The sequence below is a fragment of the Aspergillus lucknowensis genome (assembly GCF_044049455.1).
Source record: "Aspergillus lucknowensis strain CBS 449.75 chromosome Unknown BJX67scaffold_46, whole genome shotgun sequence".
NCBI lineage: Eukaryota > Fungi > Ascomycota > Eurotiomycetes > Eurotiales > Aspergillaceae > Aspergillus > Aspergillus lucknowensis.
In genome coordinates, this window is record NW_027263590.1 from 16,027 (window position 1) to 28,461 (window position 12,435).

Below are 12,435 nucleotides of genomic sequence, written 5' to 3' on the forward strand. Positions count from 1 at the left end.
AAGCATCTGCACGGACTACCTTAATTATGTCTCGGTATCCTTTCTAGGAGATAGTAGGGAGAGGTCCTCACTGTCCGGTACGCTAGAACAAGCAGGGAGAGAGCTGTACAGTAGCTGACCCTGGTCGGACCCAGCGGACCCTTGGTCTGATGTTACCCGAACATTGGCTGGTAGGATTAAAGGAATCGCAGGAGGCAGCCTGAGGTTCTCGCTTCCATGATAGCTTAGATATTAAAGCAACAGGTAGATGGATGTTGGGCGTAAATATTTTCAATTCTAGTGGCTATTTACGGATCCCAGGTGTGGGTAGGTATGAGATGTCCCGACGAATTACAAGGGCTCGGACGGTAAACAATAGGGCTGGATGTTCATGTGCTGTCTACAGGCGAGAAACACCTATGCAAACCGTTAGCAATTGGAAAAGTAACGTCGCATGAGTAACAGGTAGTTCGGTGGTGAGGCGTCAGCAAAAAATTAGAGTGTTTGTTGTTGCGTGTTTTTAATCTTCAGCACACCCAAGGTGTTACGAGTTAAAAATGTATCATCCTCCGCCAGGGATCGGGTATTAACGAAGAAAAGGGGATGGAATGTGACAAAGAAATCAACGTACCTTGATAATATGTAAGAATATGAGACGCAACTACGTTCATATCTTACGAGTAAAGTTAGGTTTTCACCATGATATCCATTTTCATTTACCCAACCGTCATGATTGGTCATAAACTGTATTTAACACATGGCAATCGTGTCCCGTGCAACGACACGAGACGTTTAGTCGAAGAGGCCGAAGCCCATATCCTCGTCGGACTCGTCCTCTTCCTCAGCGGGAGCAGCCTCGGCGGCCGCCGCAGGGGCAGCACCGCCGCCAGCAGCAGCAGCAGCGGGAGCGGCGGCGGCGTATGCATCGGGGTTGGCGATGCGGTCCTTGAGCTCTTCAATCTCGGGCCAGCTGTACTCGGTCTCAACGGCAATGGACAAGACGTTCTTGTAGCTGTTGAGAACGGAGTGGATGACCGAGGGAAGAGTGGGGTAGTTGACGGCCAGAGAGATGGTGGTGATGGTGTTGATCGCACTGCTAAAGGCCTTGAGGAGCTGCTCCTCCTCGATGTCCAGAACGCTGGCGGGGAAGGTCTGGCCGTTGTCGTAGACCTGAGCGATGGTCATACCGTAGGTGAAGGGGGAGATGTTGAGCATGTTGAGCAGGGTGGCCTCGGAAGGACCGACCTTGGCACCCGACTCAACGAGCTTCAGATCGGTGGTAATTTCGATGGTACCACGAGCAATCTTGGTGGGGACACCGAGAGCCTGGAAGAAAGAAGTCTTACCGGGTTCCATACCGGTGTTACCAGCGGGAATCCAGACGTCACCGGGAGCGACAGCACCAGCACGGGCGGGAGCAGCAACACGGTTCGCGAGGATGGTCTCCTTGGTGGACTTAAGGTCGCCATTGGTGAAGATGAAGCCAACATTTCCTGAGAGAAAAGTCAATCCTAAGCCCAACGCTTCCCAGTTTTATTAATCGGGTTTATGAAGCCGTGGACGCACCCTTAACGTGAGGAAGAAGACGCTCGTACTCGGGGTTGTCGTTAATGAAGCCCTTGAGAGCACGACGGACCTAGAAAATTCTGGTCAATTGCGGCTCGGAGAAAAATCAAGGTACCAAGAGCATACCATGGTGTTCTTGCCCATCAGGACAACACCCTCACCACGGAGGGCGATACGGATCTCGTGCATCTGCTGAGAGCTGACATTGTCGACACCGACGATGAACACGGTCTTGTACTCATCGAGCAGGTTCTTGAGCTTCTCGAAGTAAGCGGCCTTGGTAGCTGACTTGCCCCCCATGTCTCCTTATTTCACTGAAGATAGGATGTTTAAGGGCAAGGGAAAATTCGTTGAAGTTGTGGTGTTGTCGATTCGCGACGTTGAAGCTTTTCGGATTTGTGCGTTTGGCGTTTTTTCGTCGTGCGGCTTTCCGCTCGCTAACGGATCACGTGCGCCCCGCTCCGCCTGTGCCATGCTCGCGGGCTTGATACGACGATCACTTCACGGCCAGCCTGCGGTTCGTCGGTACGAAGGAGCCGTGAGGGCGTTTTGGGCTCTCTTTGCTTTTGTTTATTCGTCACTCAGTCAATCAATCTTCCCATCTTGCGCTGACCGTCTCCTCAGCCCCGTGCCCTACCAGAATGGCGGAAAACTTCCAGCATCCATTCCAGGGCATCCAGTTCGTCAAGAGGAAGAACGGGGCTTCTAAAGATGTACTCGTAGCATCGGCCGGGGCAAATCTCTACTCCTATGCCGTGGAATCCGGGCAGCGCCTCTCTGTCTGGCCGCAAGACGGTGCAGATATTGCTACTGTGAACGATACTGGATCGAAACTCGAGCACGAAGGGCCTCCCGAAAAGAAAAGAAAGGTCGATTCGTCAGAGAATGCCACGAAGACTGCGCCTGCAAAGAAGGCAGCTATTTGGTCGCATATTCCTATCTTGGCCTCCACACCAGACGGGGAGTACGTCGTTGCTCTTACCGGCGAAGACAAATGTATCCGTGTATTTCAGATCGAGGAAGATGGTTCATTCCAGCAATTAAGCGCGAGGTAAGTAACTCCCGAACTTGAAATCATCAGAATGGGAGCTTAAGCGACTATACAGACCAATGCCTAAGCGCCCGTGCTCTATCACATTCATGGACGAAAATGATATCTTGATTGGTGATAAGTTCGGAGATGTCTACTCCATGCCACTGATTCCCAGTGCTACACCACGCGCTGTTCCCAGAGCCCCAGGTCAAATAAAGCCCAGGCAACCAGCAGCAACAAACCTCACCGTGCACACTCAACGAAACCTCAAATCGCTTGAGATGCAGCAGCAACAGCTAGCCGACAAAGTCAACAAGGCCAAGGACGAAGATAAACCCACCTTCGAGCACCAGCTACTCCTCGGCCATGTCTCTCTCCTCACAGATGTAGCGTTCGTCTCTCTCCCTTCGCCCGATCCATCGTCAGCCCGGAAACGCGGCTACATCCTCAGCGCTGATAGAGATGAGCATATTCGTGTCTCCCGCGGGCCCCCGCAGGCCCACGTTATCGAAAACTACTGTCTCGGGCACTCGTCTTTCATTAGCAAGCTCTGTGTCCCGCAATGGGCACCCGAGTATCTCATCTCCGGCGGTGGCGATCCCCACCTCCTTGTCTGGAACTGGGTAGCCAGTCAGATCCTGCAGAAAGTACCTCTTGTCGCACCAACACCCGAGCCGAAAGACGTCGCAGTCCGCGGAATCTGGGCGTCCTCGCTCAGTTTGGATAACTCACATCCTATACACCTCGTCCTCGTTGCGCTAGAAGGGTACGTATCTCGTCACTAGAGTTCACAACCTAAGCAGCCTTGCCATCTAACATACTCCAGAAACCCAACTCTACAATCCTTCACCCTCGGCCCTGACGGCGCACTAACCCCGCACAACACCATCAAAACAACCAGCAACATCCTAGACGTCCAAATCCGCCCAGAGATAAACACCGTTCTCATCTCTGTGGACTGCATCCGTGAGCCCGGGTCAACAGAGGACTGGCAATCTGCACCGGCCTCATCATCGACTCTTCTCGAAGCATATTGCCTGAAACAAGGGAATGGAACCCTTGAATGGGAACCCGTCACAGATGCACTGATCAACAGTGTCAATGCTGCCGGGACTTCGAATGTAGCCAGTGATGCGGAGCAGAAGGCCAAGACAGCGCTGAACAACTCTCTTTATGGGCTGGAGAATCTTCGCAAGGCTTTTAGGGAGGAGGATGCGGGGAGTGTCCTATAGGTATCTTTTTTGGTTGTTGAACGTGTATATAGAATAACTATAGATATTGGATAAATAAAAGTACCATAATTCAGCTCCTTACAATTGTCTTCTATATTAAATGCGACCCACTTAGCTTCGTAGATGATCCCACAATGGCCTTGCTATCCTAATAAACTGTAATAATAAGGACATGGTATAATGATAAAAGAGATATTTAGCAATATTATATCCCGTGCTCGCTGCCCTGGAACATATACAGGAGGAGTGTGTGGTTTCGACCAAACCAGATCAACCATCATCGCCACCCCTTCCGAATCTCCCACCAAAGCCCAGGTCTCGGCGGAAGAATTTCCCGATATTCTTCAAATTCTCATTCAAATTCGACCCGACGTCCCCGGGTTGGCTTGGAGCCTGTACGGAAGGTCCCGGCGTGGTTACCGGAGAGAGTGAGGTGCCTCCGCCGGTGGCGCTGGTGTTCACCGGTGTTGTGGATGAGCTCATGGGCGTACCGAGCCTATCGACGCCGTCCTTTGCAGCAGAGATGATTGCCGATCCGAGTAGGGAGGCGTCAAACCGGCTGGGCAGGTTAGATGCAGCGGAGGAAGTTCCTATGTTCGTGAGGCCAAGGCCCTGAGAAACAGATGCTGAGGAGGATGCAGAAGTAGTTTGGAGCGCAGCTAGGATGGGATTACTTTCTTGCATGTTGGAGGCGTAGCGGTCGGAGGTGCGATGCATTTGGAAGAGCTCGACGAGATGGTTTTGCTCTTGCCGGCTGCGGATGCCCTTGAGGTCGAGTATCTTGCGGAAGTTCGCGTTGCTTCGGTCAGCAATGTGGATTAGGTAGGCCTGGACGAGGGCCTCCGGGGGTGACGGTTGTACTTGGAGGGTTTTAAGTAGCGTTTCAATCTTTGCGAAGCTGTTGTTGACGCGCTTGACGAAGCCGGCTGGGGCAGGGACGGGGAGGAGAGATGATAGGCCAGTTTTGAGAGTGTATGTGTCCAAGAGCATCTGTGAATTGATTTGTTAGCGTTAAGATTTCATGCTGCACTGCGCCCAGATATTTCCTACCTGCTCAGCACCAGTTTCCGAGACAGGCTTGCATTGGAAAATGTTCTGGAGGAAAATATTCGACACAAGCTCCACTACGTGATCTGCGAACGCCCTGGCATATTGTTGTTTGTGGATCAATTGCAGGATTTCGGCAGATTTCGTGCTCGTCTTCGACAAGAGCTCGCCAACGTAGGAACTTTGGTCGCTCACTCCGTCAAGCCTGTTCCACGGTGTGTTGCGCATTTCTCGCCAGCATGGCTCCAACTCTGTCTCAACCTTGCGAACAAGCCCACGAACGGCAGCGGATGCAATGCCCATGAACGAGTCTGCTTGGCTTTGCAAGTCGACTGACTGCTTTAAATTCTTATCCAGCCGGCCTTTTATCTTCTCTTCCAGCTGGTTGCACGTCGTGTAGCAGTAATCTGCGGTGTTGAGGACTGCGATGAAATCTTCAAGAGACGGTACCCCTAGAGGACTATGCACAGTGGGCTGGTCACTGATGTAATAGAGTAGGACCTGCTGGGCATATTGGTCGAGATACTTCGCAAAAACCTTTGATAAATCTGCAAGACTTGCACCTGTAGAGAGTTTTGCACACTGCTGTAGGGAATGTCTGTAGAAGGTAAAAAGTTCCATGGAGGAGGAGACGACTGAATTAGAGTCGAACTCCTCGCCAGGAGGTTTCAGGGGCTGTTGACGGTATTTTGGTATTAATGAACCCAGTTGCTTGTCCTGGGCATTCACCCATACGCTGAGATAAGGCTCGAACGCCTCGGAGATAGCTTGTCCAAACACAGGGGTTTCTGCTGAGGCAAATGTATCAGTAGACGGCCGAGACGGGATCGAGAAACGTCGCTCGAGGGAATGTTCAAAGTCAAGCGTCTCCTGTAGGCAAGAAAGTAACAAATTGACATCGATCGTCTGGCCATTCCGCACAGAACGTGAGAGAATCCCCTTGAAGTCATCCCTAGTCCCCTCACAAAATACATTCGCGAGCACTTCGTCCACCCTCCACGATGCCGGGAAAATGGCTGCATACTCCTCATCGTAGATTCGCAGTATCCGCCGAAACCATGAGTATCTCCGTGAGATGTTGTCCAAGGAGCCCGCCTCTTCATTATTCCGGAAGACCTGTCGGTACTCACGCAATTGGAAGTTGCAATACCAAGTCATAATCCTAGATTTCGCATGCTCCCCGAGCGCATCCATGACTGAGCAGCCTTCCGACAGAGCGGTTCTCCTCTGACCGACCTCGCCCTTCGCAAACGCCAGCTCGAAGTCCTCACATATCTGTTCCAGAAGATCTCTTTGTATATCCGCCACGTTCCGGCTCAAGAGAGCTATCTGATCAATTGACCGATACGACTTGAAGTGCGCCACTAACTGGATCACTGCCTGCAAGAGCTGGGCACAGTCCCGGTACTGCCGCGTGCGGCTGAGGACACGAAGTTGGTCGTACGCTGTCGTCAACATTTGAAGCCTCTTCAGCGCCGTCATAGACTGTGTCAAGTTTTTCTTCGCGTTGTCGAGCTGCTTGATATCCGCAGTCATCTCCGTGATAGACTGCTCCGTCTTGGAGGCACGGTCGCGCACATCGTCGATCTTCCTGAACAGCTCCGTTAGATCAGCTTTCGCGGTCTGTATGCGCTCGACGCTCTCCGCATTTGAGGTAACCTGATCTTCTATCAGCGCATCAATCTCGGTGTCGAGCTCGGCTTCGTATTCTTGCAATTGATGGGATACATCGGTAACGGAGGAGAGGGTGGACGGGTGCGCGAAGATGGCGTTCAGGTGATCGATGGGATCGTAGTCCGCTGGCAATTGTATAGTATTATCAGCAAATCAGATCACAGTCAAAGGCGCAAAGCCACCGACTCACCTGCGTCCAAAGGGTCAAGCGGCGCGGTCCCGTTCGAAGCCATCTGGCCGGTGTTGTGTGTGGAGGTCGAAGCGGGCATTCCATTAGCGCTCGGGCGTGAACGCAAGGTGCATGCTGCAGGACCGGTCGAGAAGCATGCACCGTAAGAGCAGATAATAATAGGGAGCGGCAGCCCACACTGGAGCAGCTTGTGAGAGGAATGTTCCGGCTGGTGGGAAAGTTGTCGGGAACGGCCACCAGCTGGAGTGACGAAGTTGGTGGCCCCAGGCTTGCTTGGCTTGGTGCCTGCCAAGTCGTTCCTCAAGTCTACGATGGGCGACACAGATTACAAGACAGACCATGACGCAAGAAAGCTCAGTTTCATCTCTTGTCTATAGCACGTGGTCTTCGTAGTCTTTATAGTACAAATAAAGTGGGATATTCGGAGCAATATAGAATAAACCTGCAGCAGCCGTTTCGCCTAAGCCATGCATTCATCAAATCCCAAACACTTTAGCAAGAAGCCGGACGGGAGCAACCAAACCGTCCTCCATCGCAAATTTAAAATAGGTGGTAACGTATATCGAAGTTCCGAGCTAAGCGGTAGCTCCTGGAAGGAAGGCATCCGCCGGTAACGTCCCCTGAGACTGTCGAAGTTAGCCACGGAAGGAGGAGAAAAGTAGAGGAAAGCATACCTTCAATTCCGCGAAGTTCTTCAGAGCAGCGTCCATATTCCAGCTGTTTCCTGAAAGCGCCAATTCGGAGTAATGGAAAGTCATCATTGTTTTGGCGCTCAGCTGCATCACGAGCTGCTCTTGTTGGACCTGCGTGTCGGTCTTTCCGGGAGCCGGGAGGCCGTACCCAGGGGGCCCACCTGCGGTCGCTGCTGGAATTGTAACAGGAGCTCCAGCGGGTTGGGCCGCGGCGGCCTGGGGCTCTAATTGCCACGCTTCATTGCCGCCGAATGCTCGCAAACAGAGAACGTCGTTGATAACCCTGATTCCCCCAATACCACCACCGGGGCCGAGCACGAACGTTCGGTCAAAGCTTCGCGTTTCAACCCGTCCTGCATTGCTCTCCTGAAATTTCCCGTGCACCATAATAAGGAAACCCCCAACGCCGGTTGAGCTCTGCCCGGAGATATCAGGGAGTCCAGGAATTGGGTAACATTCGATTAACCATTGCTCAGGCTGAGCAGCAACGTCTGGATGCCTGGTCTGTGGAAGTGTCGTCCAGAGTTCACGAATCTTCTCCGCACCAGTATACGTACGAGACATCCTTGCCGGCAGGTGGCTAATTTTGAGCAGGTTTCTGCTTTTCTTGATATACGGATCCCAGGGAGCAGGTTCGGTTTGAAGTGCCCTTGGGGCGGATGTGTTGACATTGAGGGAAAAGGTGGAGTTGTTATCATAGAAACCATTGACAAGTTCAGCACGATTATTGTCGTAGCCAGTAAAGAAAGCTCGAATGAAATTCTCCGCAATTTGAGATTCATCCCGAAACTGAGCGGCCTGAACTGGAATCGGCGTTTTCTTTTGCGCCGCAATTTCTTCTTCAGTGCGGACCTGCGTGTTGTTTAAAGTCCTGAGTTCAGGATACCACTTGAGCATTGTATCCTTAAAAGTAGGATCGGCACAGAAAGGGTTGCCCGTGAGGTCGAGAAATTGTAATTTTCGAAACTTCCACCGCCATGCAATGATCGCCTGAGCGTCCTTAAAGTTGTTATTCGAGAGATCGAGATTTTTCAAGTCGGGAAATGATTGAGAGAGTGTCGTAACAAGTGCGATATTAGGAAGCTGGTTGTCTGCGAGACTGACACTTTCGACAGCCTCGCGTCGCGCCGCATTATTGCTAAAGTTCATCTCCCACACCTTCATCAGCGCGGGAAAGAATTTAGACTCGGTAGAAGTTGTGCCGAATATCCCCATGGACACCAGATCCGGGTCAGTCGCCAGCTTAGATAGGTCGAGCAGTTTGGCTTGTTGATAATAGCGCCTTCCCAGTATCGCGGTCATTTTTGCCTTTGTGTCCGCAGGAGATGGAGCTACACCGTTTTGTGTTGACATTGGTTGATCCAATAAAGCGGCGGAGGATTGATCGTATTTTTCGATGATGAGAGGGGCTCCCGCAAAGCTAAAGCCATTGAGTTGAAGCATTCTTTCTAGTAATTCCGGACGGATGGACGCGATCAGAGCGTCCCCTTCAACCCGCGACTAATTAACGTTAGTAAGGCGTAAGAGACTTTGAAAACCGCAGTCATCCAAAGGAGCGAACGCCAATATTGCCTATGCATCCGCCGATCGTCGTTATGGAGGTACCATCCCTAAAAACGATGGGATATCGGAGACGACGACGCTGGTAACTCATGTCGATGACCGCCAGTTGTAGTGTTGCACATACCTTAGAGATTCTTGCGCGTGTGCCAGCTTTCGAGTCGGGTGCTGTAAGCTTTTTCTCGAGAAAGGTGACCAGGCTTTCGACACCACCGTCGCGGTTGGAGGCTGCTTTGCTCTGCTTCCAGCCACTGACAATGACTTGTTCTAATCCAGGTCCGCGACCCCCCTGTCGAATATTCGCTTGTGCGCCGGAGCTGCCAGATAGAGCCTTTTGGATCACATCCATAGTCCTGTCGAGCGTTTGCGTTCGGGATCCAGAGAGCGCCGAACGACCCTGGCCACCCCTGGGTTTTTGTCCACGGATGGCGTCTGCGCCTGCTCCCATCGCCAGGTCACCATCTCGGTCGACTTTCGTGGGAGCACCACGCTTGCGGATACCTCCACGGTCCGAAGTTCCACTGCGAGCTCGAGAAGCCCCTCGAGAAGCCCTGCTTCTCTTCATGATTATAGGTAAGGCGACGTAAAATATAGTAGGATGTCGTAGGATGTCGTAGGAGGAGGTATGTGGAAGGGCGTCGCGTTGAGGTAAGGATCCTCGAAGGCAAACAAAGCGCTGAGCGCTTCAGTAACTCGGTGTAAACGAAACCGGCATGTATCAAAGAAGTATGGTTGTCACAATGAGTAGACAAAGAACGTTTTTCGGACAGTTTCGTGATCAAGAAAGAGAATAAAGCGGTGATGGCCCTCGAGTTTGAGGCTTGTGCAGCGAAGGAAGTCCAACACAGAAAACGGTGCAGAAAAAGTGACGTTTGGCGTTTCTGCAGGCAGCTGCGTCACGTGGCTAGGCGGCAGTGATGGGGCTGAAAGCACGTGACTAGATCCAGGCACTGAAAGCGGGTCTTATCCTTAGCCAATCACAGTCTGCGGTTTGTCCTTTGGCAGCGCTTGGTAAATACCATTACATACCACACATTTCTCCGGTGGGATAGATTACGCGTGACGTCTTGCTGCTCTCCGCACCTCACCTTCAGGGAAAGGAAACGAATCAGCCACAATTCCTACAGTTGATCCCAGCTTGCGGTTCTCTAGAACACATTGTTCGCAGGGCCAGGATTGCAGAGAAAAGCCCGGAACTTCGCAATTGGCGTCCGTCGGTGTCTGCTCCCTTTACGGTATATCCAGCTCAGGTGAGTTCTGCCGCTGATCTGGCCTTCTATACCCGACCCATTCAATTGCACCTGTTTTGCTTGTTGCAATGTGGTCGAATCTCGGATGACACTCGTTTTTATGCCCCAGGTATTGCCCTCTGGGTCTAGCTGGTTCTAGAAACCCTCCGAAAGCCATACTCGTATGATCGTTCATCGATTGAAGCCATGCCGGCCAAATCACGGTTCACAAGGCTAGACGCCTTTGCCAAAACAGTTGACGAGGCCCGGATCCGCACAACCTCCGGTGGTATTATCACAATCGCCTCGCTGCTTGTTATCCTATGGCTGGTTTGGGGAGAATGGGTAGACTACAGGCGCGTGGTGGTTCTGCCAGAATTGGTTGTCGATAAGTCAAGAGGTATGGTCCAAATAATAGGAATCTTGTCTCAAGGGATGGGGGATTGATATGAATGGACTATCCACTGACTGTGCTGGCTCTACTTTTGTAGGGGAGAAGATGGAAATTCACTTAAACATTACGTTTCCCCGTCTTCCCTGCGAACTTACGACGCTTGATGTAATGGACGTCTCGGGCGAACAACAGGTTGGCGTAGCGCACGGCGTGAACAAGGTCCGCCTAGCTCCCGTTTCCGAGGGGGGCCGTGTGCTTGATATCCAAGCTTTGGAACTGTGAGCAATGACCACCTTCTCATACATATACAAGTCATAGCTGACTCGATTTCTGCCCAGCCACTCTGCGCAAGAGGTAGCCAAACACATGGATCCCGATTACTGTGGTGAATGCGGCGGCGCACCAGCCCCCCCTAACGCCGTTAAACAAGGCTGCTGCAACACATGCGACGAAGTCCGAGAGGCCTACGCCCAAAAGCAATGGGCATTTGGCAAGGGCGGAAACATCGAACAGTGCGAACGTGAGGGCTACGCGGAACGAATTGACGCCCAACGGCGCGAGGGATGCCGTCTCGAGGGCGTCATCCGCGTCAACAAAGTCGTCGGAAACTTCCACGTCGCCCCCGGTCGCAGCTTCTCCAGCGGGAACGTCCACGTCCATGACGTCCAGAACTACCTCGAGATTGACCTCCCCGCAAAGGAACAACACACAATGACCCATATCATCCACCAACTGCGCTTCGGCCCACAGCTTCCCGACGAACTCTCCGACCGCTGGCAATGGACGGACCACCACCACACCAACCCCCTCGACAGCACGAACCAAGAGACCTCCGAACCAGGCTATAGCTTCATGTACTTCATCAAAGTCGTCTCAACCTCCTACCTCCCGCTAGGTTGGGACCCTCTTGAATCAACCATGATCCACTCGGCCGCGCAGAACTCACCACTCGGCGCGCACGGCGCCGCCCTCGGAGCACAAGCGAGCATCGAAACGCACCAGTACTCCGTGACATCTCATAGGCGGTCACTCCGCGGCGGAGACGCCTCGGACGAGGGCCATAAGGAACGCATCCACGCTTCAAACGGTATTCCCGGAGTATTCTTCAACTACGACATTTCCCCCATGAAGGTCATCAATCGCGAGGCGAGGCCGAAGACATTCACAGGGTTCCTGACTGGCGTTTGTGCCATCGTTGGTGGAACGCTTACCGTCGCGGCTGCGATTGACCGAACTCTTTATGAGGGTGTTAGTAGGGTCAGGAAGCTACACTCCAACTGAATCCCTGGCCAAATCAACGCACCGCTGCTGCGATCTAGTTAGCTCAAATCAGTGGAGTATACACACACCTGTACAGAGGCTAGCTCGCACGTTGTTGCAGCATATTCGAGTATCCAAGCGACGAGAGCACACAGTAGACGGGGACGACGATTGGTGAGTGATAAAGGAATTGGCAACGGAGGCGTCCCAGGTTTTTTAATTATCTATGGTTTCATGTATATTCGCTTTGCCAAGCATTCGTCGCATTTCTAGTTCCGTACTTTTTGATATACAATCCGAAACCAAAAAGTTGAAATGGTTATAGCGAAGAATTCCTTAGAGACCTTCCTCGATGCCTTTCGTCACAGACGGAGACGTCATCCAGGCTTATACGATGCTGGAGCTCAAACGAGGGCGCAATAAAAATATATATTTGGGTTAAGCGAGAAACAATTTTGAAGCACAAGTCTCACAAACTATTGTGAGAGTAATCCATATGACCATATCAATCTGGAAATGAAATACCTCAGCGCCAGTCCAACTCTTACAACTCCACTAATGCGCGATGCATCTGCTGTA

General features: G+C 52.0%; 5 protein-coding genes across 5 annotated transcripts; 2 read left to right on the plus strand and 3 right to left on the minus strand.

The window, feature by feature from the left end:
- Positions 1-771: 771 nt before the first annotated feature.
- On the minus strand, positions 772-1,845 carry BJX67DRAFT_384234 (60S ribosomal protein uL10; the record flags this gene model as incomplete). Its single annotated transcript, XM_071033632.1, has 3 exons — positions 772-1,472; positions 1,546-1,615; positions 1,672-1,845. The coding sequence occupies 3 exons, from the start codon at positions 1,843-1,845 to the stop codon at positions 772-774; spliced, it is 945 nt and encodes a 314-aa protein (XP_070882845.1).
- Positions 1,846-2,056: 211 nt separating this feature from the next.
- trm82 (putative tRNA methyltransferase) lies at positions 2,057-3,894 on the plus strand. Its single transcript, XM_071029989.1, has 3 exons — positions 2,057-2,596; positions 2,652-3,344; positions 3,405-3,894. The coding sequence occupies exons 1-3, from the start codon at positions 2,187-2,189 to the stop codon at positions 3,808-3,810; spliced, it is 1,509 nt and encodes a 502-aa protein (XP_070882846.1). The 5' UTR covers positions 2,057-2,186; the 3' UTR covers positions 3,811-3,894.
- Positions 3,872-6,971, minus strand: BJX67DRAFT_362359 (putative GARP complex subunit Vps53). The gene is made up of 3 exons (XM_071029990.1): positions 6,722-6,971; positions 4,861-6,656; positions 3,872-4,800 (listed from the first exon to the last, which is right to left on the minus strand). Exons 1-3 carry the CDS (start codon positions 6,798-6,800, stop codon positions 4,081-4,083), a joined length of 2,595 nt encoding a protein of 864 aa, XP_070882847.1. The 5' UTR covers positions 6,801-6,971; the 3' UTR covers positions 3,872-4,080.
- Positions 6,972-7,059: 88 nt separating this feature from the next.
- BJX67DRAFT_362361 (mRNA export factor mexA) lies at positions 7,060-9,858 on the minus strand. Its single transcript, XM_071029991.1, has 3 exons — positions 9,101-9,858; positions 7,396-8,913; positions 7,060-7,347 (listed from the first exon to the last, which is right to left on the minus strand). Exons 1-3 carry the CDS (start codon positions 9,536-9,538, stop codon positions 7,297-7,299), a joined length of 2,007 nt encoding a protein of 668 aa, XP_070882848.1. The 5' UTR covers positions 9,539-9,858; the 3' UTR covers positions 7,060-7,296.
- Positions 9,859-10,409: 551 nt separating this feature from the next.
- Positions 10,410-11,877, plus strand: BJX67DRAFT_384238 (retrograde cargo receptor ERV46; the record flags this gene model as incomplete). The annotated part of the gene is made up of 3 exons (XM_071033633.1): positions 10,410-10,602; positions 10,694-10,874; positions 10,935-11,877. The coding sequence occupies 3 exons, from the start codon at positions 10,410-10,412 to the stop codon at positions 11,875-11,877; spliced, it is 1,317 nt and encodes a 438-aa protein (XP_070882849.1).
- Positions 11,878-12,435: the final 558 nt, after the last annotated feature.

What these genes read in the sequence shown, in the direction of transcription:
- BJX67DRAFT_362361 (XM_071029991.1), bottom strand. Translation starts at nt 9,538, where the DNA reads ATGAAGAGAAGCAGGGCTTCTCGAGGGGCTTCTCGAGCTCGCAGTGGA. An exon ending in CACGCGCAAGAATCTCTAAG is followed by an intron (nt 8,914 to 9,100) that starts GTATGTGCAACA and finishes AACGTTAATTAG; the next exon opens with TCGCGGGTTGAAGGGGACGC. An exon ending in AGAACTTCGCGGAATTGAAG is followed by an intron (nt 7,348 to 7,395) that starts GTATGCTTTCCT and finishes TAACTTCGACAG; the next exon opens with TCTCAGGGGACGTTACCGGC.
- trm82 (XM_071029989.1), top strand. Translation starts at nt 2,187, where the DNA reads ATGGCGGAAAACTTCCAGCATCCATTCCAGGGCATCCAGTTCGTCAAG. An exon ending in TTCCAGCAATTAAGCGCGAG is followed by an intron (nt 2,597 to 2,651) that starts GTAAGTAACTCC and finishes GCGACTATACAG; the next exon opens with ACCAATGCCTAAGCGCCCGT. An exon ending in GTCCTCGTTGCGCTAGAAGG is followed by an intron (nt 3,345 to 3,404) that starts GTACGTATCTCG and finishes AACATACTCCAG; the next exon opens with AAACCCAACTCTACAATCCT.
- BJX67DRAFT_362359 (XM_071029990.1), bottom strand. Translation starts at nt 6,800, where the DNA reads ATGCCCGCTTCGACCTCCACACACAACACCGGCCAGATGGCTTCGAAC. An exon ending in GCTTGACCCTTTGGACGCAG is followed by an intron (nt 6,657 to 6,721) that starts GTGAGTCGGTGG and finishes TACAATTGCCAG; the next exon opens with CGGACTACGATCCCATCGAT. An exon ending in CGGAAACTGGTGCTGAGCAG is followed by an intron (nt 4,801 to 4,860) that starts GTAGGAAATATC and finishes ATCAATTCACAG; the next exon opens with ATGCTCTTGGACACATACAC.